This window comes from Aegilops tauschii, chromosome 7 (assembly GCF_002575655.3).
Source record: "Aegilops tauschii subsp. strangulata cultivar AL8/78 chromosome 7, Aet v6.0, whole genome shotgun sequence".
In the NCBI taxonomy this organism is placed as follows: domain Eukaryota; kingdom Viridiplantae; phylum Streptophyta; class Magnoliopsida; order Poales; family Poaceae; genus Aegilops; species Aegilops tauschii.
In genome coordinates, this window is record NC_053041.3 from 182,889,905 (window position 1) to 182,912,711 (window position 22,807).

At 46.3% G+C, this 22,807-nt stretch overlaps 1 protein-coding gene across 1 annotated transcript; it reads left to right on the forward strand.

The window, feature by feature from the left end:
- The first annotated feature begins 17,493 nt into the window (after positions 1 to 17,493).
- On the forward strand, positions 17,494 to 18,894 carry LOC109744327 (dof zinc finger protein 4). The gene has a single exon (XM_020303438.4). It carries the CDS (start codon positions 17,657 to 17,659, stop codon positions 18,509 to 18,511), a length of 855 nt encoding a protein of 284 aa, XP_020159027.1. The 5' UTR covers positions 17,494 to 17,656; the 3' UTR covers positions 18,512 to 18,894.
- Positions 18,895 to 22,807: the final 3,913 nt, after the last annotated feature.

Consider the following 22,807-nt stretch of genomic DNA (forward strand, 5'->3'; position numbering starts at 1 on the left):
GCCGATCTGCAGCCGGAGATCCCGCCACGTGAGGATGAAAGGCCCGCACCGCCACCCACCACGCGAGGAGATGAAGGCCCGCCATGACTTCTTGTGATGACGACGACGTGTCTCCAGACCGCTCCAGAGCTAGGTGGTCTATATATCTTATTTCTGAGTTTCTTTGTACTGTCATGACAATTTTTTTCTTAAAGAAACGATAAAGGTTTATTCATTGGAATTAACTATTACATCTTTTATAGCAGAAGGTACAATATCACTCAAAGGCTCTTTAGGCCAATCAATAATCTTTACTCTTAGTGGGGAGTAACTTAGAGTAGTAACATGCATATATTACTACTCTATGTTACTACCTCTATACTGAGGAGTAACATATCATGGCCGGTCTTGAGATTTCAGGGGCCTGGGGTGAAGCTGTAATTGGGGGCCCTTCAGGGACCTTAGAGCATCTCTAGCAGACCCCGCATAAGTGGTCAAACCCGCAAAAAAATTTGGTTTTACAGTTTTGGGCAAAAAAAGTTGCCAGAACAAAAACCGTAAAAGTAGTCCAACCTGTAAAAATTTTAAGGGCCACCACAAATGCACACCCGAAACCCTTATCTTTGGAGGTTGGAAGGCCGAATATAGGGGGGGGCCGTATACCGGTCAAACCTCGTCGGAGCAAACACGCCGCCGTGGAATTTGCCGGAATCCGCCCTAAACTCGCCGGAATTCATCACCGCACATCGGAAAAGGCCGCTAGACGCCGCAATCGATCACCGCCGGTTCGAATTGGACGAGCTCGACATCGTCGTGGCCTCCCATGACCTCAGCCTGGCCACCGGAATCCTCCCGACGCGGCAGGCAAAGGGGCACGACTCGGCTGGCAATAGAGCAAGGCGCGGACGACGGAGGCGACGGGGCGTGGCCGGCAAGCTGTGCGCGGACGACGGAGGCGACGGGGCGTGGCCGGCGAGGCTGGGCGCGGCCGGCGCGGTGATGGGGCGCGGCCAGCAGGGCGGGGCACGGCCGACGGGCGACGGGACGCGGCCGACGGGCGATGGGGCATGGCCTGCGGGCGACGGGGCGCGGCCGGCGGGGTTGGGCGCGGCCGGCTGGAGGAAGGGGCGGCAGCGGCCGGACTGGAGGCCGGCCGCGAATATACTTTTTTACGGATCCGTTTGGGGGGTCTGCATCTGTGCCAGCCCGAGCCAGCCTGCAAAAGAGGTTTTGCGCGAACTGCAAACGCGTTTTGCGGGCCGGTGAGATGCGGGGTCTGCTAGAGTTGCTCTTAGTATATAAATGTCTAGTTACGAATCATTATATGTAGATATAACTTGTTCTTTCAGTTTCTCGTTAATATGCTTCCAATAAACCTATCATGACCCAATGCACTCTTGCATTTGTCAGAATTGAAAAGCTTACAAAAAAAATAATTTTTTTGTTTTTTTTTAATTTTTTTTAAACTAACCATTTCCTATCACGCACGTTTTTCTCAAGTAATGGTTATACGAAAAATGTCTTGAATTTTCATCCAGAGAATATTTAGTGTATTGTTCTTCCCTTTTAGGACCCTTTTCCACTAATATATACCTCACTTTGTTATCAAGATTACCCAAATTGCTTGGATCATAAATATCCACGGTAATGACCGGTTCCTCATCAACACTAGCAAATTCTGTCGTGGATGAATTAAATATGGGCGCATGATCACTCACATTGGTATCATCCACATGTTGATGTCAACATCGTCTTCTATAGGAGTATGACCATCATTTTTCTGATTGGCATTAGTTTGGTCATCCGCAAGAATTATCGCCAGCTCGTCTGGATTTTTTGAAGTGCTCGTATTGATCTTATAATATTTATTAAGAAGGGATCCTCTCAATGATCCATTCATCTCATCTACCTTCTTCCTCCTTTTTCTTTTATCACATGACCATGCTGAAATTGAAAGGAACAATTAGCTTTTAAAATCAGCGCAAAGCTAATTAAAATATTGGATTAATTACAGAAGATCTTCATCTAATATGAGGCATAGTATAGTACCTTCTCTCTGTAGTCTAATCTGGCTATGTGTGCGCAATGATTTGATCACCCTCACAATAATTCCCTATTGGCCAGGGCCTGCTATTGACCCTTCGATCGATCAAGAATTCGGAAATCAGGATTAGAAAAAGAAATGAACAAGAGGAAGAACAAGCAAGGGCAGAAGGCTCACACGAGGAGACGTACCTGCCCCAGTCATCGTGTCGTTCGTCAAGAGGCAGAGTTCAAGTCTTGAAGACGATTAGACGAACAGCGGTCAGCGGAATATGCAAAAGGGCAGGGAACGAGACGATCGAACTATCCAAAGGAAAAGGAAATCGTGCGTGAATCAAGCGATTCCTTTCGGGAGCTCCTATATGCCGCTCTTTGCACCCCAAATGGACAAATATCCAAGTCCGTTTAAGGTCTAGCGTTGGAGTTGCTCTTACCTAAAAAAATCAAGTACTATAGGGAACGAACCCAGGACCTCAGGTCTAAAAGACCACTGTACTAGCCAGTAGACAAAATCACTACGAATGATTGAATGGGTAATGCAATGTTATAAGAACTAAAAACAACGCAGATCCAAACTTCCAGAAAAAAAATTGAAAGCATAAAATATTTTTGAAAACGGAAACATTTTTTGAATCTGTAGAACAAATTTGAGAACGTGAACACTTTTTGGAAATACGAATATTTTTGAAAACGAGAACATTTTTTGAGAACGAAGTTTTTTTAAAACTCCCAATTTTTTGTAAAATGCAAGAAGTTTTATAAATTTGTGGACAAGTTAAAAAAACACAAACATTTTTCGAAAATAAAAACAAAAAAGAAAAAGAAACAGAAAAAAGACAGAAAAAAAGAAAAAAAAATTGAAACAAAAAAAACCCGGTTCAGAAACCTTCTAGAAGGTTCCCAAAACCCAAAAAACCAGCTAGGAACCTCCTGGAAGGTTCCCGAAACCATGAGGGCTGAAGCGCTGGGCGGGTCGGCTGAATCATAACTGTACTGTGTACTACATACACATACCTCGGCGGGGCCCCCTTGACTTTTGGGGGCCTGGGCCAGCCGCCCCCTCTTAGGGTCGGCCCTGTATCATATATGTGGTGTCATGCAACACTTTATTTATTAGGTTGTAGATTCATTTTGTCTTCATATGTGTGATGTTACTCATAGTATGGGTAACATATACTATATTATCACATTTCTCTCTTTCTCATTAATGACTTATCACATCATCTATTTTTTCTGGATATCTGTGATATTTTTTTGCAAAGACTAGATATGTGTGACGTTACCACTTATGTTATTTCCACTATGGGTAGTAAAGTCACGAGCCACCATATTAACCTCTTATTACAATGTTTAAAATTAATTATAAAAAATTATAAGCAATAACACAGTCGCCGCCACTTCGGCAAAACGTCTCCCATTCTTCAGGGTATCAATAAAATAAAAATCATTTAAAAAAACTCACCTCCACTTCTCTTGTTTTGTCTAGGTGAGATAGCCGTCGCACATGACATTAGCCTGATAATATGTTATTATTCTACTCCTTCTGTTTTTAAATAGAAGTTTTGAGATTTCAATATCAACTACATACGAAGCAAAAGGAGTGAATCTATATTTTAAAATTTAATTATATACAATCGTATGTGGTCCGTATTAAAATTTCAATATTTAAAAACGGATGGATAGTATATAAACCTACCGCCTACGAGAAAGCTAAGCTTAAGATCGTTCTAGGTTTCGGCATGTACAGATTAAAACATTATCACTACTCTCCTAACTCAAGAGCTTGTCCTCATGTATAGAAGGTTATCTTTTGACTATTAGAATAGGACACGTGCTTAGACGAGGGCGGTTTTGCTACGGCTTGTAGCACAAAAAAGTAGGCTGCATTCTGAAATAGTGGCATCAGTGATGAACAAGCCGAATCCAACAACAGAAACATCCAATCAGGCACGGAAGGGCGGCATTTACTAGTCGGGCCGCCGTTGTTATAAGACAGCCATACGCCCATAGCATCTCCGGGGGCCGGCGGCTCAGCGCACGGCAGCAATGACGAGCGGCGACTAGGTGCGGATTGCTACAACCACCTTTTTACGGGGTCTAACGGAGAACTCATAACAGAATGTTACTCCCTCTGTAAAATATAGTGCGTCCTTAATTTTCGTGCTTTAATTTTGACCATAAATTTAACCAACAAAACCGACTGCGTCGAGAGCAAAATTTATACCAGTGAACTCGTATTCAAAATAAGTTTTCAATTATATAATTTTTGCTCCCGCCGCAGTCGGTCTCGTTGGTTAAATTTATGGTCAAAGTTGAACTCCGGAAAGTACGGGCGCACTATATTTTAGAACGGAGGGAGTACTAAAGACTAGTAAACATGTGTGCACTGTAACAGCAGGAGAAGAAAAGTTATCTTTTTTTAACCCCTAACCCAATAAGGATAACGTAATCCCACATATGCATGTCAGGTCCGAGAAAGTCCATCTGCTTCATATATAGATGGCCTCCATCATGGACATCGACACCACCACCTCCATCTCATAGTGGTTGCACCAAACCGGACCAGCCACACCGTGTTGTTAACACCGGTGTGACATCCTTTGCTCATCAGGAAGCAGAATGTATCAGGGTCGTCTACGCTAAGGATTGGGAACTCCAACCAGACGCAAAGGAGGGGCTCGTAGCCAGTGAAGGCCGGACTTTTGTACGTCCATGATGCACCGCATGCCTGTAAGGCGTCTTCCTCTTGATCAGGGATTAGATGATATGACGGTCAAGACATCGGGCCAAGGATCGCGGTAGACGTTGATGAACCTCACCGTGGCACCGCCGGCGAAGGCACATACACTTCGGGATGTTGGAATTTTATAACGCTAAATTGATTTCACCACAAGTAAAACACGTACAAAGCTAGCCGAAGAGGATCAGATTGATTGATTTGTCGAGCGGCAGCAGTACATGTATGTCTAGCCGTAGAGGCACATGTGAACTAGCTAGCTCTAGTTTGATTGGACGATTATTTCGCTTGTCTTGCCAGCATGGTGATTGGAACATACCCCAAAGGGATTCCACGGGCAGTAGCCGTCGTCGAACACATCACAGAGCAATACGCCAACATGATAGACGACCCACCACAGAGACAGATCGCACACGGGGACGACAATGTTATTTTCCCAGCGCGGCATCAGCGGTTCCTGCTCTTTTCGCCGAGGGCCTGCACACGCCTCATATTCCACCTGTCAGACGACGGCTCCAACGAACGTCCGTCTTGGATAGCTCGGACCTCGGTCACCGTGAATGTGTTCTCGACGTGGCGTAATCTGTGATCGCACAGGGAATAAATATAGATTGATTGATTTGATCAGCTCCTCATCGTAATGAGCTCCTAATCGATTAGATCGATCGCTTCCTACGGCGACGCACGAGAGAATAGTTGATGACAACGGGGCTACGTCCCTCCTGGCCAATTGTACACGTACGATAGATTGTTCCTTGTCTGATTTGGATAGCTTTTTTTCTAAGGAATCCAGCCAGGACTCCTCTACCGCTAGTGGTTTACGTGTCGGTGCCTAATCCATAAATAAAATATGGACGAAAACACAACCGAACGACGGCATATGAAAAATAATCGTCAAAGTGGACCAAACGAGACCAAAATATTACCTTTCTTTATTAGTAGGTATAGATATAGAAAACTATATACAATACCAAAATAGGCAGAATAGTTAGCCTGAATTGGATCGAAACTTTGATTGTCGGATCACAGATAGTAAAATCCTAACTAAAAAATCAGAGAGACGTCAGTTCTACTAATCCAAATTATAGAACCATAGGGTTTAGTTTTGATCCTGAATTTATAGAATCGTACAATAAGACCAGGATTCGGACTACCTCTCAGTACAATGGAAGGAGAATGAGACATAAAATGACTAGAAAAATAAATAAAAGTACATCGAAAATCATACTGACTACCTTCTTCCTTCGATTGTACACCGTTTGTTGAAGCTTGAAAAATACACCGAACTAGCAGTAAGAGAAAGAGACATCTGCCAATGCCCTTGTCGTATAAGACTTTGAAGACCACAATAATCACTTGCCACTATAAACGAGATCTAGTAACTATTGAAGCAATATCAACTCGGGCATCACCCCATGCAACATTGGATTGCAATTCTTCATCACCAGTTCAGACGATTAGAGAAATCAGGTCGTGCCATAGAACAACTTGAAAAAGGAGGCCGAAGTCACCACACCAAGCCCATCCAACCGTTTTCCTTGATTGGCACGCCAACTGCCAAGATCAGAAGAGATCCAACAAAACTGGCAACACATACCCTCACCGACCCCTTGTTCGCATCAGTTTGGACATAGTCAAAGTAGGGAGAGGACGGAGACCTTATTCCAACACGTCATCGATGTTAACACCACCTTGTTGATGCCACAAGGGAAACAAAACCGTACGGGACACAAGAACTAAGAAAACACAAATCATTGAACGAGATATTTGAGAGGGACTGATGCGGCAACATAAAGGAGACTTGGTGGGGGCCAGGGTTAGTGAAAGGGTCGGCTCGTCTCTTGATAACAACCCCTTGGTACCAAATGTGATTGCTTCTTTCTTTCTAATGGTCCCACATTGTCCAATAAGGGCAGCACCCCACTGTCCCTCCATCCCCCCTTTGTGCTTCTTTCCTTGCGGAACAACTAGAAGTCCCGCGTGGCTGACGGGCGGCGTGGGACACATATCTTTTTATCAGTTCTCTGGTGCCCTTTGAGCCTTGCTTAAGGCATTCCTCAGCAACACTAGCCACTAATATCAATCAACACACTCGTGGTGAGGATGGTTGTAGCCCTTGCATGTTGCCGCAAAGGTACACTGCTAGTGTGCTTGTCATCACACTACTGGAATTAGCTTCTTTGCCGTCTGCCAACTCTTTTCCGTCCGCTTGCTGACGGCAAAGAAGGTCTTTGCCGTCAGCCACAGGTATGTGTCGCCAACATGCCTTTTGTGATGGCCCACAGTTAGACCGTAGTGTTTTTTACCACCCGATCCTGCAAGTTGCTCGACACCACGCATTGGGGAGGACGCCTCCTCTCGGTCGGAGTGTGAGGCTCGGTGATGTCCAACAATTGCACATGGTTAGTTGTAGTTGCTTTTCGAAGTAAGCGTACAGATCCTACACTTGAGGAACTGAGGAAATGATCATTGCCCTTTGTAGAGGTTTATCGTCATGTGCCTACGAGTCATGTTTTGATTCCAAGCAGAAAAATGTTTACATTTGAATTGACTGAGAGTGAATAGAAGTATAGGACAAAGTAGCATAAAAGTAATAAAAGTAGAGAACATGTGAGAAAGCTTTGGGAATATAGTAGGCATGAAAGCGTTCTCTAGGGTTCCATATTTTCCACTACTCCGTAGTGATAGTAGACGGGAAACATTATATTGCTTGACGCATAGTAATGTCTTAGTTATGTATCACGTACAACTACCATCACCCATCCATGACTGCCACCAGAGTGTTGATAAAGATTAAGGGTACAACAATGGATGTGGCAAAAACATATATAATGGGTCTCCGTTAATAAAGGTCTGCTAAGAAGATATTTGTCCTTTGTCATCGCAGTACCTCAAACCACGCATTCCAATTTCCTTGACATCCTTCATGTCCCATTAGGGCACCTGTTGTGCGGTCTACATTTGTAGAACACCGTGAAGAACATCATCATAATATATGACATATATCGAATAATTTACCATATTTCAATCAGATAACAAACTAGGATTCCTCCATGTCCAAGAGAACTAGGGAACTACTCGAAGACCAACACACAAACAAGATCCATACGAATTATAAATGAATGATTAAAGTAAGCCTTACGCAAATCAACAAAGAGTTAGTGATTGTAATGAACGATTTCCGAGATTAAAATGAAATGGGTGATGAAGTCGATGGTGTCTACGTGGACGATGACGAGAATGGTGAATCTCGCTGCTCTTGGCTTCTCCGGTCGATAGGGGCGAAACCAGGATAAAAGGTCGCTGGGGTCAACATGAACAAGTAGCACTAGTCACTAGTGTATCCCCTTAAAAACAAGGCAGCAATAATATATGGCTACAAATGCGTAGCTAGTATTAAATAACATGTTTATAATGACCATTTAGTAACCTCACATAAATAAGAATAATAGTTGCCAATGTATCATAATAAAATAAGCTCTGATTACAAAGTAGTTATCTATCTATTTTTCTTTTCAAATTCAGAAAATTCTCAATTATATTCTTACTACCTGCAATTTCAAAATAGCAAATAACAAGATAGTACTAACGTAGAGAAATTACGGTACAAAGACTACACATCTTTCTTACTAGCTTACTTGACATTATGATTGGTTGTGACCTGAGGCCTAATCTAGATTGTGGAATCCACAAGCATAGGTTACTCACCCAGATCTTCGCAATTATAAGAAGAAATTAATAAGTGAAACAAAGCGTAAGCTAATAGGAGAATTAGGAATATCTGATAAAAATAGAACATGAATTAGTAGACAAAGAAATTGACTTTAGTGCCACTTACAGACAGAGTATGTAGACCGAATTAGTGAATCTTGAATTTTTATTAAGAACAGAAGTGGGGATTGGGGGCGGGCAGAGCGGCATCGGCACACGAAGAAATAACAGAGGAGCGACAGGGACACATGAGGCGTGATCGAGGAAGGGCATGAACGTGATCAGCGATCCACGTCCTGGATCGATCTATTCTCTTGGTGGTGGGCAGTGGGCCTGCGTTGAGCATGCTATTTGGGCTGCCTTCTGCCATTGCACGTGAGGCTGCTGGGTCCTTTTTGGACTGGGGTCAGAAATTTATTGGGTTCTTTTTTTTTCATGGCCTGTGTGTACATACATAATTTGGCCCAGGGTCACCGGGGTCAATTGACCCCGGCCCAATACGTAGCTCCGCCCCTGCCAGTCGAATTATTCACAGTGGTGGATGCCATTTCACTGACCTTCCCTCTGAATATGATCATGAGATGAAGTTTCTCGTGTTGTTTCTCTCTCATGGAGTCCCTTTGTTTGTCCTATCCATGAATCACTAGTGGCATCTCTCTCTAAAGCAGGTAGTGGCATGGTAAACAAATTACTATTGAGCAATTAATAGATAAGCAACATTCATAACTATGATCATTCATGACATAATCATGTACAGGCATCACGTCCATGACAAGTAGATTGTATTACACTTGCATCTACTACTATTACTCCACCTTGAAACCGCTATCTAGCATGCCTCTTAAGGTATTAAGTTTAATGAAAAACAGAGTAACGTCATAAGCAAGCTGACACGATGTAGACAGAAAGAAACCTAGCAATAAGACCAATCTCCATCGTTTTATCCATAGTAGCAACAACACATCACGTGTCTTCTACCCATTATTTTTGGACCAACCATATAATTCATGCAAATTACCAACTCCTATCCAAAGATATAAATGAAGCATGAGAGAAATAATAATTTATAATCCATCGCCATGCTCTAACCTATATAAGTGAAGTACAAGAGCAATTGCCTCAACTCAAATAGATATAAGTGAAGAATAAATGAGCATTCTATAAATATAAGATAATTGCACGACTCTCCTAATAGGTGTGATCAGGAAATGATGATTGTAAATATCAGCAAACAAAAATGAATGAAAGGAAATTGACGCTCCAAGCAAACACATATCATGTGAAGACTTAAAATATAGCTCCAAGTAAGATATATCGATAGTTTCGAAGACAAAAGAGGGGATGCCATCCGGGGCATCCCAAGCTTAGACACTTGAGTCTTTCTTAGATATTACCTTGGGGTGTCTTGGGGTACCGATAGTTTCATCATAATAAACAGTAGGCATAACAAAAAAATACTCCTTGACAACCGCGCAAGAAATTCTTCTGCTACTCCCGTATGAGTTGTTGGATTTCCCTAAAGAGTAAAGGTGATGTAGCCCAATAGCAGAAAGTATTTCCCTCAGTTAAGAACCGATATTTAATCAAACCATTAGGAGTTTGCAATCTAATAAGATAAGCATCACCTGCACATAAACAAAATAAATGCTTGCAACCAACTTGGCAAGGGGTTGTCAATTCCCTCGTCTTGCGAGTTGTAAGGTTAAATGCAAATAGTGATATGGAAAATGGAAAAATAATAGAAGTAATAAAAGAGCAAATTGAGCAACACAAGTATTTATAGAGAATGGACCCGAGGGGCATAGATTCAATTATTGTTGTGCAACTGACAGATAAGCAACATGCATAACATGATCATTCACGTCATAATCTTGTATAGGCATCACGTCCGTGACAAGTAGACCATAACCATCTGCATCTACTACTACTCCACCCCGAAACCACTATCCTGCATGCATCTCAAGGCATTAATTTTAATGAAAAATAGTGTAACGCAATAAGCAAGATGAAATGATGTAGATAGAAAGAAACCTAGCAATAAGATCAATCTCTGTCGTTTTATCCTTAGTAGAAACAACACATCACGTGCCTTCTCCCAATTCTGCCACTAGGATATAGATCACCATGAGATTGAACCCACTACTATCCACCACTCTCTCTGAAGAATTACCCATCTATGTAGGCCAGAGAACAAAAATAACTCGGAAAGTATACATAGCTACTCAACCATACAACAAAGAAATTTCAAAAGATTCAATTATAATCAATGAACAATCTGATCAAAAATCCACAAATCATCGTATCCCAAGAAACACACCACAAGAATTACATCAGATTGATCTCAGAGGAGATCATTCTACGGAATATGAAAATGAGAGAGAGAAGAAGCCATCTAACTACTACTATAGACCCATATGTCCTAAAGGAACTACTCAGATCATCATGGAGGCATCAAGGTTGATGAAGAAGCCTCTCGTGGTGGCTTCCCCCTCTGACAGAGCACCGGAATAGGGATCCAGATGGGATTGCTTCGGGATAGAGGCTTGCAGCGGTGATAAAATTCTTTGGGTTTGCTTCTGAGGGTTTCGGGAATTGTAGGATTTATAGGCGGAAGAATTAGGTCAAACAGAGGCTTAGGGGCCCCACATGGGAAGGTGGTGCGGCCACCCCCAGGCCACGCCACGTGTCCATGTGGCTACATCGTAGGTCCCCTCGATCTCTCCTGAAGTTTGTAGGGTCCTTCGTTGTCCAGAAAAATCGTTAAAAATTGGCATCATATTTGGACCTTCCTAGATAAGGATTTTCTGCGAAACCAGAAATAAGCAAAAAACATGAAGTGGCACTTGACACTAAATTAATAAGAAAAATAATATAAAATAATATAAAAAGCATATGAAAGTGATAATATAATATCAATTAACAACAAAAATTATAGATATATTGGAGACGTGTCATCCCTATATCATCAAATTTTCATATTCCTCATTACAATAGAGGTTTTCCTGTAGATGCACTAGTAGAAAAAGAGGCTTCCATACGCCCCCATTAGTCCCCAAAATAATCGAACCGCGACCAAAGGGGTCTTTAGTCGCGGTTCGGGAGGAGACCCGCGACCAACTATCTGGGCCCAGCGCGCTCGGTCGACAGCTGGCGGACGGGAGGGGCTTTAGTCCCGGTTGGCCTGGCCAACCGGGACTAAAGGTCCTCAGGCTGGCCCGAAGGCCTTTAGTCGCGGTTGGCCAGACCAACCGGGATTAAAGGTTAGACCTTTAGTCCCGGTTGGTCTGGCCAACCGCGACTAATGGCCCGAACCTTTAGTCGCGGTTGGCCAGACCAACCGGGACTAAAGGTGACCTTTAGTCGCGGTTGGCCAGACCAACCGGGACTAAAGGTGACCTTTAGTCCCGGTTGGTCTGGCCAACCGCGACTAAAGGGATTTGAGGCCTCATTTTCAAACTCTACCCCCCCTTGGATCGCCTTTTCAGTTTTAGAAAAAACAAAAGAAAATGATGGAAATGTCAAAAAAATGAAATAAAATAAGTTTCTCATGTGATATGTGGTCTAGTTGTTGGGAAAATTAACAAATATGAATTTCGACTTTATTTGCAAAATCTCTCTGGAAATTCTTAAAATGGGCATAACTTTTGCATACGAACTCGGATGAAAAAGTTTTTTATATGAAAAATCATCTACTCGAGAAGTTACATCCGAATTTAACTGGGGGAACCCCGTTAAACATTTTCAAAATCCTAAAAAACCTAACAGAAAAAAGATACGGGGCTTTTAAGATCCGGAGAGGCAAAAAAATTCAGAAAAATTTCAAATTGTGGTCAAACTGTGGTCAAACAATGGTCAAACTAATTATTCTAGAATATTAGTGTTACTAAATAATTATTTCAGTTTTTTTTAAATTTTGGTCAAATCTGGTCAAACTGTGGTCAAACAGTGGTCAAACAATGGTCAAACTAATTATTCCAGAAATATTAGTGTTACTAAATAATTATTGTTTTTTAAAACAATAGTTTCAAACTCAAACAGTGAAATGTGTCACTTCATGCTCAAGCTAAATTCCTGAGGGTTAATAGAATTGACATCCTACTATTGTCAGGAAAACAACAAGTGCAGACTTGGAAACGAGGGAGAATAGAACCCGGAAGTTAAGCGTGCTCAGGCTGGAGTAGTGAGAGGATGGGTGACCGTTGGGAAGTTAGATGATTTGGAGGTGATTAGAGATTAGAGGATAAATTGAGCAGTGATGAGGGGTGGTGATTAAAGATTAGAGGTTAAAATAATTCAGAAATTTGAAAATAAAAAAATAAAAAAAATTCGCAAAAAAACCAGGTTTAAACCTGCGGAGGAGGCCTTTAGTCGCGGTTCGTAAGAGGCGCGGCTAAAGGGGGGGTCTTTAGTCGCGCATATTTAGTCCCGGTTGCACAGCCGGGACTAAAGGCCTTTTTTCTACCAGTGATGCTCCAAGTCCCCTTAAATTTCTATTCATGATAAATCAATAGAGAGAACAAAAAGGCAAAACAGTCGCCTTAAAATACGTAACATCCAACCACTACAATGCAGAAACATTAACCTCAGCTTGATGCAAAATGCACACATCACACGGTGAGACAGTCTTCAACGCTGGCTTATGCATTGTGGATTGGGCTTCCCCGTGAGGCATGCCACACCGGCCATCAGTGGGAGATGGCCACTAAGGAATGTGGCTATAGGCATCACACGGACTTGGCAGCAGGCACCGACCTGTCCCCAACGTTGTCAAGGAGGTGCATTGCAGGTGTCCGCTAGATTAGCTCAGCGACATGTGTGCGTACCACATACACATCCACTAGGTACTTGACGAGAAGCAAGTCTTGTGCATTCCCCAATCTTCACGAAAGACATGTAGTACATGAGGATAAATATGCAAGTCTAATGAACCGTACTCGTGTTAATAACGCTCTTGTGACTGTAGATCCACTCCAGGGATTCTCACATGCACAAGGGAAATCCAGAACAAAGTTAGAAGGTTCGGTCATTACAAACTGGGGGTGTTGAATACATCATCATGGGAGGTGGACTTGGTCATCTTCACAAGGAGGTCTTGGATATGTTCGTCTACACCAATCACGGTAGAGCTAAGCTATTAGATTTCTTTATCTATTCTTGCCCACCATATAAATGAGGAGGGACAAGTGTAGTTCCACCACCCAGACGTAAGTTGGGGGCACTAGAGAAAGTGACGCATGAGCCATCGATCCGTTTTAAAGCGTTCAAGCATTTCGGTTCATCCAGGAATGTCGGAGCCTCCGCGGCACCTCCCGCTTTAGCTTTAGGGTGTCTAGAAACTCTTTTTGATGAAAAAGGGTTTCCCCTGCTTTTTATTACAAAGCAACCAACGATAGGTGCTGGGGCGGAAGTAGCACAGTTACGCCCAAAAGAAACGAAAGAGAAAATACAAAAGGAACAAATGCTGACAACGGCAGATCGACAAAAACAAAGAAGCCTCACGACCACTGCGCCCACCGGAGATCTCCTAGCAAGCTCTTAGACTCCAAATCGCCGGTACCAATCAACACCTCCAAGAAGGGACGTGATGATGATGACGCTGCTGCCAAGGGTTTCCCCCGGTATGCAACGAGGAGAGAGGAAGGGTAGCCCCCGACGCCCTCCAGGAAGGTCCGGCGGCACCCTCAGGCACCACCGCGTCGGTGTCGGCCAGGCCGACAAGGATTTCTCCCGATCCCAACCTTCACCTCGGGCGCTCCGGAGCTCGCCACCAAATCGACCACCACCCTGCGCCAACATGGTCTTGAAGCTTCCCATGCTATCTCGCCACAACATCGCGAAGTAGGGCCTGCACAACAAAGAGGAGCCGGGACACAGAGCAGCAACACCGACAGCACGTGGGAGGGCCCAACCTCCACCGTCACCAACGGGATCCGACCGGATGCAACAGCAGGAGCATACCAGGCCCGTGGGCCCACAGGCCCGACCAGGCCCTGAATAGCCCGTAAAGCTCCCGCCATCGCGCTGCAGAAGGCATGTCGTCGGCGTCGCCGCTCCCTGTTCGTGCCGCTCCACCACTTCACCGCGCAGGAGGCATCGAGGCCACACCGGCGCCGACCCGCTAGGACCTAGATGGGGCCCTAAGGGCACAGATCTGGGCCGGGGTCACGCGGAGAGGACATTCGGACCTTCGGGCTTGCTCCATCCTTCGCGTCTCGTCCTTCTTTCCCTTCCATGCTTCTCTCTTGAATGGTGCAAGCACACTTTTGTGCATGACCTTCTCTTTGCTTCTTTTGATGCTCATTTCAAACTAAAGATGTAAATGATAGGAAGTTTAGGCAGTGTACCATCCCATTATGTTAGATAGACATGCACAAAGGCAAGATTCACCTTTGTATAACTATACATGCATGTCACTTGGGGTTGATGCATCTGTTATGGTCATGTCCATAGGCTGATCCACATCAACACTGTTGTACAACCCATTTCCTGTGGACACGGTTTAATCGCGTCGTGAATACCACTTCAGGACCATGTGCTTCAGTAGTTATCACTAATACTTACACATGGACATGTAATTATGCACATCTATTCTTATCTCTGATCAAATCTTTAAATTCATTAAGTTCCTCTTGTTTTAAACTCCCTTAATTAATTAAGGTATCCGATTCAGGATTTGGTTCATGATTTTGACTGGGTTGACGACTTCTGAAATCAACTAGCGGCAACCACCCTATAAAAACACATTGGCAAAAAAGAAACATTGCGACATTATAGCAACAATATAGTGCATACAACTACTAGCATAAGAAACTTTCCTACATACGTATTGGTTGACTAGTAGATAACACATAATCGCATCATCAGGAAAGGCCACTAAAACTCCGTGTTATAAAAAGAAAACACACTCCATTATCTCCCACACACGCCAGACCAACTAATATTTTATTACAGAGTTATTTAGCCGAAACCACTACACTTGGAGATAGGGTAACAACTTAGTACCAAATTTAAGCCACAGCATAAAAAACCACCAATTTCGCGCATAACCTATAACAGAGAGTACTAATTGTCTGATAAGCCCGCGAAAACAGTGAAACTGACAAGTTGGCCCTACCTGTCGGGCTGACGTGGCGAAGACCAAACATGCTGACTGAGTGATGTGGCAAATAAGACGCGGGCCCCATCTATCAATGACTAGAAGGCCTTCTTCTTCATATCACTTTTTCAATGAGGCAATCCATCGAACAGGTTTTGGGCACTAATCTTTTTCCTCTCGGTGATGAGCGTGAGCAGCACCAGTTCATCCGCCTCTACATGGAGCGCTGGCGAGGTAGGCGTGGAGCAGCGGATGCCCGTAGCTCCTCTCTTTGCCGCGCGCCGAGCTCGCCCGCTAGCGTTGGCCGGTGCACGCACGCACGCGCCGAGGTGTGCAGTGAGTCAGTGTCTCAGTGACCAAGGGAGCGGCTGTAGTGCAGGTGCACGCACGCATGCGTTGACTGAAGCTGCTAGCGTAGAGCACGCACGCGCGCCAACAGGGCAGCGGCGGCCGGAGCACCACGCCGAGGTTCGCAGTGACCAGGGGACGCCGCGCGTTGACTAGCGAACCAGCGAGGGTGGTGAGGGGCGCGGCGGCGGCTCTCGCGGACCTTGCCCACTCGTTTTTGACGAGCACGACGCAGCGCCGTGTGCATGATGGAGGCAGTTTGGCCGTCGGGGCAGCGCCGCTCCCGCGAGACGCGCCTCGGCCCAAGCGTGGATGCACGGTCTCGGATGACGCCGGCTTCCCCTCGCATGCCCGTGTCTGAGGAGAGGACGTTCGCGGCGGGGTAGGCGTTGCTGACGCCGATGGAGCTCAGCTCCTTGGCCGTGTCCTCCGTGCGGTAGGTGGACTGCAAGGACAACGATGCTCTTCGGCCGCCCAGAAGGTGCTCGATGGAATGCCACATAAAAAGTGAGGAAGAAGAAGACCTTCTAGTCATTGACAGATGGGGCCCGTGTCTTATTTGCCACATCAGTCAGTCAACATTTTTGGTCTTCGCCATGTCAGCCTGACAAGTGAGGCCAACTTGTCAGTTTCACTGTTTTCACGGGCTTATCAGATAACCAGTGCTCTCTGTTATAGGTTAGGCGCGAAATTGATTGTTTTTTGTGCCCTGGCTTAAATTTGGTACTAAGTTGTTACCCTAGCCTCAAGTGTGATGGTTTTGGATTTTTTTTTGGAAAAGGGGTGATTCCCCGGCCTCTGCATCAGGTGGATGCATACGGCCACTTAGATAAATAAAATAGGTTCCACAATGTTGAAAAGTCGTAAAAGAAAACTACGTCGAGCTCACATAGACCTCGTCACGAAAATACAAAAAAAGGCCATAAAGCCACAACCGGCTGGCAGAAAAATAGGTATGGAAACTAATTGCCAATCCTATTACATGACCGCCATCCAAACCGGTTGAATATATCCCGCGCTACCATCTCCCACCGGACAGATCCAAAACACCAACAACGCAACGAAACGCGCCCAACCCTTTTAGTAATAAGAATTGTAGATGCTCACACACACATATACCCTCACTTATACGAACCCGCTCGCACACACCATATCCTGTGAGCACCTCCGAGATACTGGAGCGTCACAAAGTATTGAGATTGACGAAGTCACCGCAGGTGTCTCTTAGTCAAGAGAAACGTCATCTTTCACTGAACGAACATTGTGAGGAAGGCTAAAATAAATTTTAAAAAATACAACCATCAATGCCAAGTCTAGAACTTGAAACCTAATGGACTAACTTCACCACAAGGAACCTAAGTTCTATCTGAGTTACCCTCACTTCACTCACCACACTTGCCTATCTAATGTCTATTTTGCACGTGCGTTCCACAAAATATCGACGTAACCCACCTTGCAATAAATTTCGCAGCTAAAGGGCAATAGTGTGACGTGGCGGCCCGGGGAGGAAGAGAGAGAGTGTGACGTGGCGGCCCGGGGAGGAAGAGAGAGAGCGCGCGCTCTGAGGATATTTACACAACCGCTTCTGTGATGGAGAGCCCAGGCCGAGCAGAGCAGATAGATAGCAAGCTTCGAAAGCTAGCTCCCTCGCGGCAGGCTCCACCATCAGCCACGGCCGCGGCCGCGCAGCACAGCCCCCTCCTCCTAGAAGCATCCTGAGGCACGTGCGGGCAGTGCACGGCATGCAGGAGTTCCAGTCCATCCCCGGCCTGGCCGGGCGGCTGTTCGGCGGCGCTGCGGAATCGGCGGGCCTCCTCCGCCGCGGCGGGGCGGCGGCGGCGCAGGAGGAGGTGCGGTGCCCGCGGTGCGACTCGGCCAACACCAAGTTCTGCTACTACAACAACTACAACCTCTCGCAGCCGCGCCACTTCTGCAAGGGCTGCCGCCGGTACTGGACCAAGGGCGGCCTCCTCCGCAACGTCCCCGTCGGGGGCGGGTGCCGCAAGCCCAAGCGAAAAGCCGCCGCCGCCTCCTCCGACGTCGAGAAGGACGCCTCCAGCGCCAATAGTGAGGCCAAGAACGCACGCTCTGGCTGCAGTGCTGGCAGCTCCAGCCTCACCTCCGCTGCCTCGTCCGCGTCGACGAACACCGTCATCGACGCTGGTGCATGTGCCTCGGCCCACTCGAGCGGCGGAAGCATGCCGTTCACGGGCCTTGGCCCAAGCACCTTCATGGCAGACGCGCCGCCTCTGCAGCCGCCGGCGCCGATGTTCGCCGACCAGGCGGCCGCGTTCGCGTCGCTCTTCGGGACGCCGCTTCCGGCCTTCTCCTTCTCGGCGCAGCGCAAGGCCGAGGACGACGTGGCCCCTGCGGTCACACTCACAGAGCAGCCGTCGTCGGCGTCTTCCACCGCAGACCTGGCGCCGTTCTCCGCACGGTCAACTGGCGCGGTGACGGCATCAGCGTCAGACTGGCCGCCGGCGACGGTGATCGAAGCTGGGATATTCGACATCGCCGGCGCCGTCGGGAGCGACACGACGTCGTACTGGAACACGGCGAGCTGGACGGACCCGGACGGGACGGTATACCTGCCCTAGCGCGACGTGCGGTGACGATCGTGCGCGCGGTCGCCCGCTCAGCCCCCTCGTGGCTTGCTCGAGCTTCGGTCGAAGCCTGGTCTAATCGTAACCACCGCTGTCTTAATCTATACCACTACACCTTCTAATCCTCTCAGTGTGCCGGCAGCTTGGCTGCTTCTGTGTTTCTTTCCATGGGGCAGTTTCGCTAGCAAATTATGGCTGAACTTCATTTTAAAATTTTATTGATTACTACGGGTTTGTTGTAACCAGTGAGCTTTAGTAGCTGGTAGCTACAATTAATCAGTGTAAATATCATGATCAGTACTCCTGATTATAATTTCGACGGTGTGGACTGCACTGGTGTACTGATCGGCTAGCTCTCTATATATCTTTGTCATGACACCTGAGGCGGACGCAACTAACTGGCTTACGTCGATTGCTTCTCGGAGTAGGAGGTTGTTGGTTCAGCATGGCCTATGACAACTCGGAGTGGGAGGTTGTTGGTTCAGCTTGGCCTATGACAAGACAGTGTGACACGCTCTTCTACTTACTCCGGATGTGGTTGTTGCTTTAGCACGACACAGTTCTGTTCCGCGGTGCTGTGCATTCTTTCTTTCTTTCTTTTTAGCCGGAGCCTTTAATTAAGAAGAAGAGAGTCGTCCGATAATTATCAAACCAAAAAAAAGACAAAAGTCATCACAATCTGCTGATCAGATACACACACAATACAACGCACACCACAGTGAAGAAAACCTCGTCGAGGTTTTACATTAACGTCATTGATTCATCATCATCACTTCTCTCAGATCAAGTGACTTCGACTTTACCGCAAACGATCGCCGACCAAGTTCACAGCGCACATGAGTGAGAAGGCACATGAAGAACCAAACCACAAGCAATTGACCACCTGTGCCAGTGATAGCGTAGCTCCAATTCCGGCGATGAGCCACAGAGGAGAACTGCCCCCTCCCCCACTACCTTCGGGGCAGGGGCCCGCTGCCACTACGGTACTCGTCGGTGCGACAACGAAGACGAGGAAAAGCAAGAAAGGGGAGGAGCTTGGAGGCGGCAAATCTGGGGCACCCTGCTGCTCCTCGTGAACTGTTCAAAAAGGTGTTGTGCATTCTCATTGGGCAAATTTGACAATTTTGACCTCGGGACGAAATCATTTCACAGAATGAACTGGGTGCGAAACTATTTCACTCTCCTGACCATTCTGTGTAGCGCCCGCCACGCCGGCGCCACACCCTACTGTGCAGCACCTAGCGCGGCGGCGTTGCACTCCTGTCCACCGTGGCAGCCCCTGGGCCCGCACCCAGCAGTGCAGCGCCTCCGAGCTAGGCGCCACACATGTAAAGTGCAGCGCCTAGCCGCTAGGCGCCACACATGTAATGTGCAGCGCCTAGCGGCTAGGCGCTGCACTGTGACTTATCCAGCCATTCGGCTGCCCCCCCTCCCCCACCCCCCACACCACACATTCTCCCACTCTCTCCCCGAGCTTTGCCCCCTCTCCCACTCTCTCCCCCTCTCAAACCCTCTCCCAAATCTTGCAAATTTGAAGAATTTATCCGTGGATTTCGAAGTCAAACCCTCCCTCAAGGTAATATTCTCCGATCCCCTTGTTTTGATCCAAGTAAAGTTCTCCCATTGCTCATTTGTTGCTAGTTTGGGGAAACCCTAGTTTTGTTTGGATCTAGAGATTTGCAAGGAGATGTGAGATGTTTGTTTGCCAATTTCTATGATTAGGCTTTATTAGTATGCTAGGGTTATTCTTATGGGTGTTCTTATGATGGTGCTAGGGTTAGGTTTAGGGCTAGGGTTATGGTTATGGTTAGGGTTAGGGTTAGGGTTAGGGTTGTTGTTTGATATATATATTAGGGTTTATATTCCGTGTTAATCCTTGGATTAGTACTCATGGAAGCAATGTTACCTTGTGTTCTTTGAATGCTTATAGGGATGGGAAGAACATGTGTGTTTGTTCATCATGGGGACAAAGACCCCTTTTTGAAAGGCATATAGAACCGGACCCGGATGAGCTTGACATGGTGTTTGATAGTAGTCCTAGCTATGCGGAGCTCTTGCAACAAGTTAGGAAAGATTTGAATTGGATGGACCCTAGTGATATCATTGAGTTGGAGGGAAGGTATAATGTTGGTTTTGGAATGCACATCCGTTGGAAGACAATGCGTGTCAACTCAGAGCAACGTTGGGTTGCATACAAGGAGACGGTGGCCGAATCACTAGACAAGGCTCTTGAGTTATTTGCAACAAAGAAGGTTGATTCAAGTTTGCATTTGGACTTGAACCGGAACCCCTCCCCTTTGGTTGCTAGTAGCCCCCCACCCTTCAAGCGAGATGAAATTGTTGAACCTCTTTTGACCCAAGAAGTGAGGCCAACATTGAGCCCGTTTACAAACAACCAAGATGAAGCTTTGCAAGAGGACAATGATGAGTATGCGGACGATGACAATGAAGTTGATCTCCATGACAACAATGTGGGTGATCTCGACAAATATCATTTGCAAGAGACAAGCATTCCATCCCTTTTTCCCGTGCATATGCATCGGACTCGGATGACGATGGTCCCGATGAACAAGTTGATGCGGAGGGGTTCACGGTGAAGGAGGCCGAAGCTTTCGAGAAGGTATTTGGTCGGGATCATTGGACTACATTGTTCAAGGATGTTAGTCTCGTGGATGAAGCCGTGGTAGATGGTGGCCAATGTGTACCTCTTGGGGTTAGGCCAAGCTCTCACCGTGATTTGGGAGACGACAAGAACCGGATTGCTAAAGGTTCTAAGTTCGACACCTTGTTGGAATTCAAGATGTGGCTCGACAACTACTCGGTTACGCATTATCGTCCACACAAGGTGGTGAACTCGGACGTCAATGTGCGCTACACGGTTGCATGTGCATGTGAAGATGAAATATGTCCGTGGATTGTGCGTGCAAGACCATGGAAAGGAGGTCCAACTTGGCATGTAGGGAGTTGTGTGTCAACTCACATGTGCCAAGGCAAAAGGGTGGATGGCAAGATTGTGTCCCAAGACCACAAACAACTCACGTCCGAGTTCATCGCTTACAGGCTCTCCAACTCAATATCCACACTTCCAACAATGAGCGTCCAACATGTCATTGACCTTGTGAAAGCCATATTTCATTACAAGGTGAAATACGGCAAGGCATGGAAGGCGAAGCAAGCCACATTTAAGATGTTGTATGGTACATGGGAGGAAGCATACAACCGAATCCCTAGGTTGTTGTTAGCCATGGCCGCGACAAACCCGGGCATGGTTCATGTGGTCGAGCCTCATGGGCACCAAACAACGGTTCATGAAGGAAGGAAAGTCAGAGTATTTGGCCGTGCTTTTTGGGCGTTCGAGCAATGTGTGAGGGCTTTCGAACATTGTAGGCCGGTCATCGCAATTGATGGCATGTTCTTGACCGGACAATACAAGGGCACCTTGTTGGTTGCGATAGCAAGTGATGCCAATAACCGGGTGTTGCCATTGGCATTTGCTTTGGTTGAGGTGGGAAACAATGACAACTGGGAGTGGTTTCTGCATCTTTTGAGGACGAAGGTGTTACCCGCTCAAAGGGAAATTTGTGTCATATCGGATCGGCATCAAGGAATTCTTAACGCGACAGAGATTGACATTCCCGGGCATGCTCCGTTGCACCATCGATGGTGCATGAGGCACTTTTGTTCGAACTTCTATAGGGCATGTGGCCTTAAGGAGTTGGCCGATGATCTTCAAGATTGTTGTCTCGCTTTCTCCGATAAGCGCTTCGCCACTTTGTACAACAAATTGCTCGCACACAAAAAACTTGATCCCGGGGGTCAAGACTTTCTCAATAGGCACATTCAATACCGGAACAAGTGGGCACGTGCTTTTGATGAAGATGGCCGGAGATACGGTCAAATGACAAGCAATATGGCCGAATGCTTCAATAGGGTGCTCAAAGGTGCACGTGGATTACCCGTGACGGCAATAGTTCAATACACATTTGACAAGATGAATGCGTACTTTGTAAAGTACTCGAGGGAAACCGATGCACAGATAGCGGGTGAGAACCCACGGAAGTACAAGTACAAGTTCCCACCCAAATTTGATGAATGGTTGGTATTTCAATCACGGAAGGCGGACTCAGAAGAAGCTATATTATATGACAACGAAGAGTGGAAGTACGAAGTGAAAGAGCCAGGAGGAACCACAAACGATGGCCGGCAACATGGAGGTCGGGCTTTCAAGGTGTCGTTAACACAATGTGATTGCACTTGCGGGAGGCCATTGTTGCTTCATCTCCCATGCTC

Bases quoted from the DNA above. Each gene is read 5' to 3' on its own strand.
- LOC109744327 (XM_020303438.4), top strand. From the start codon at position 17,657: ATGCAGGAGTTCCAGTCCATCCCCGGCCTGGCCGGGCGGCTGTTCGGC.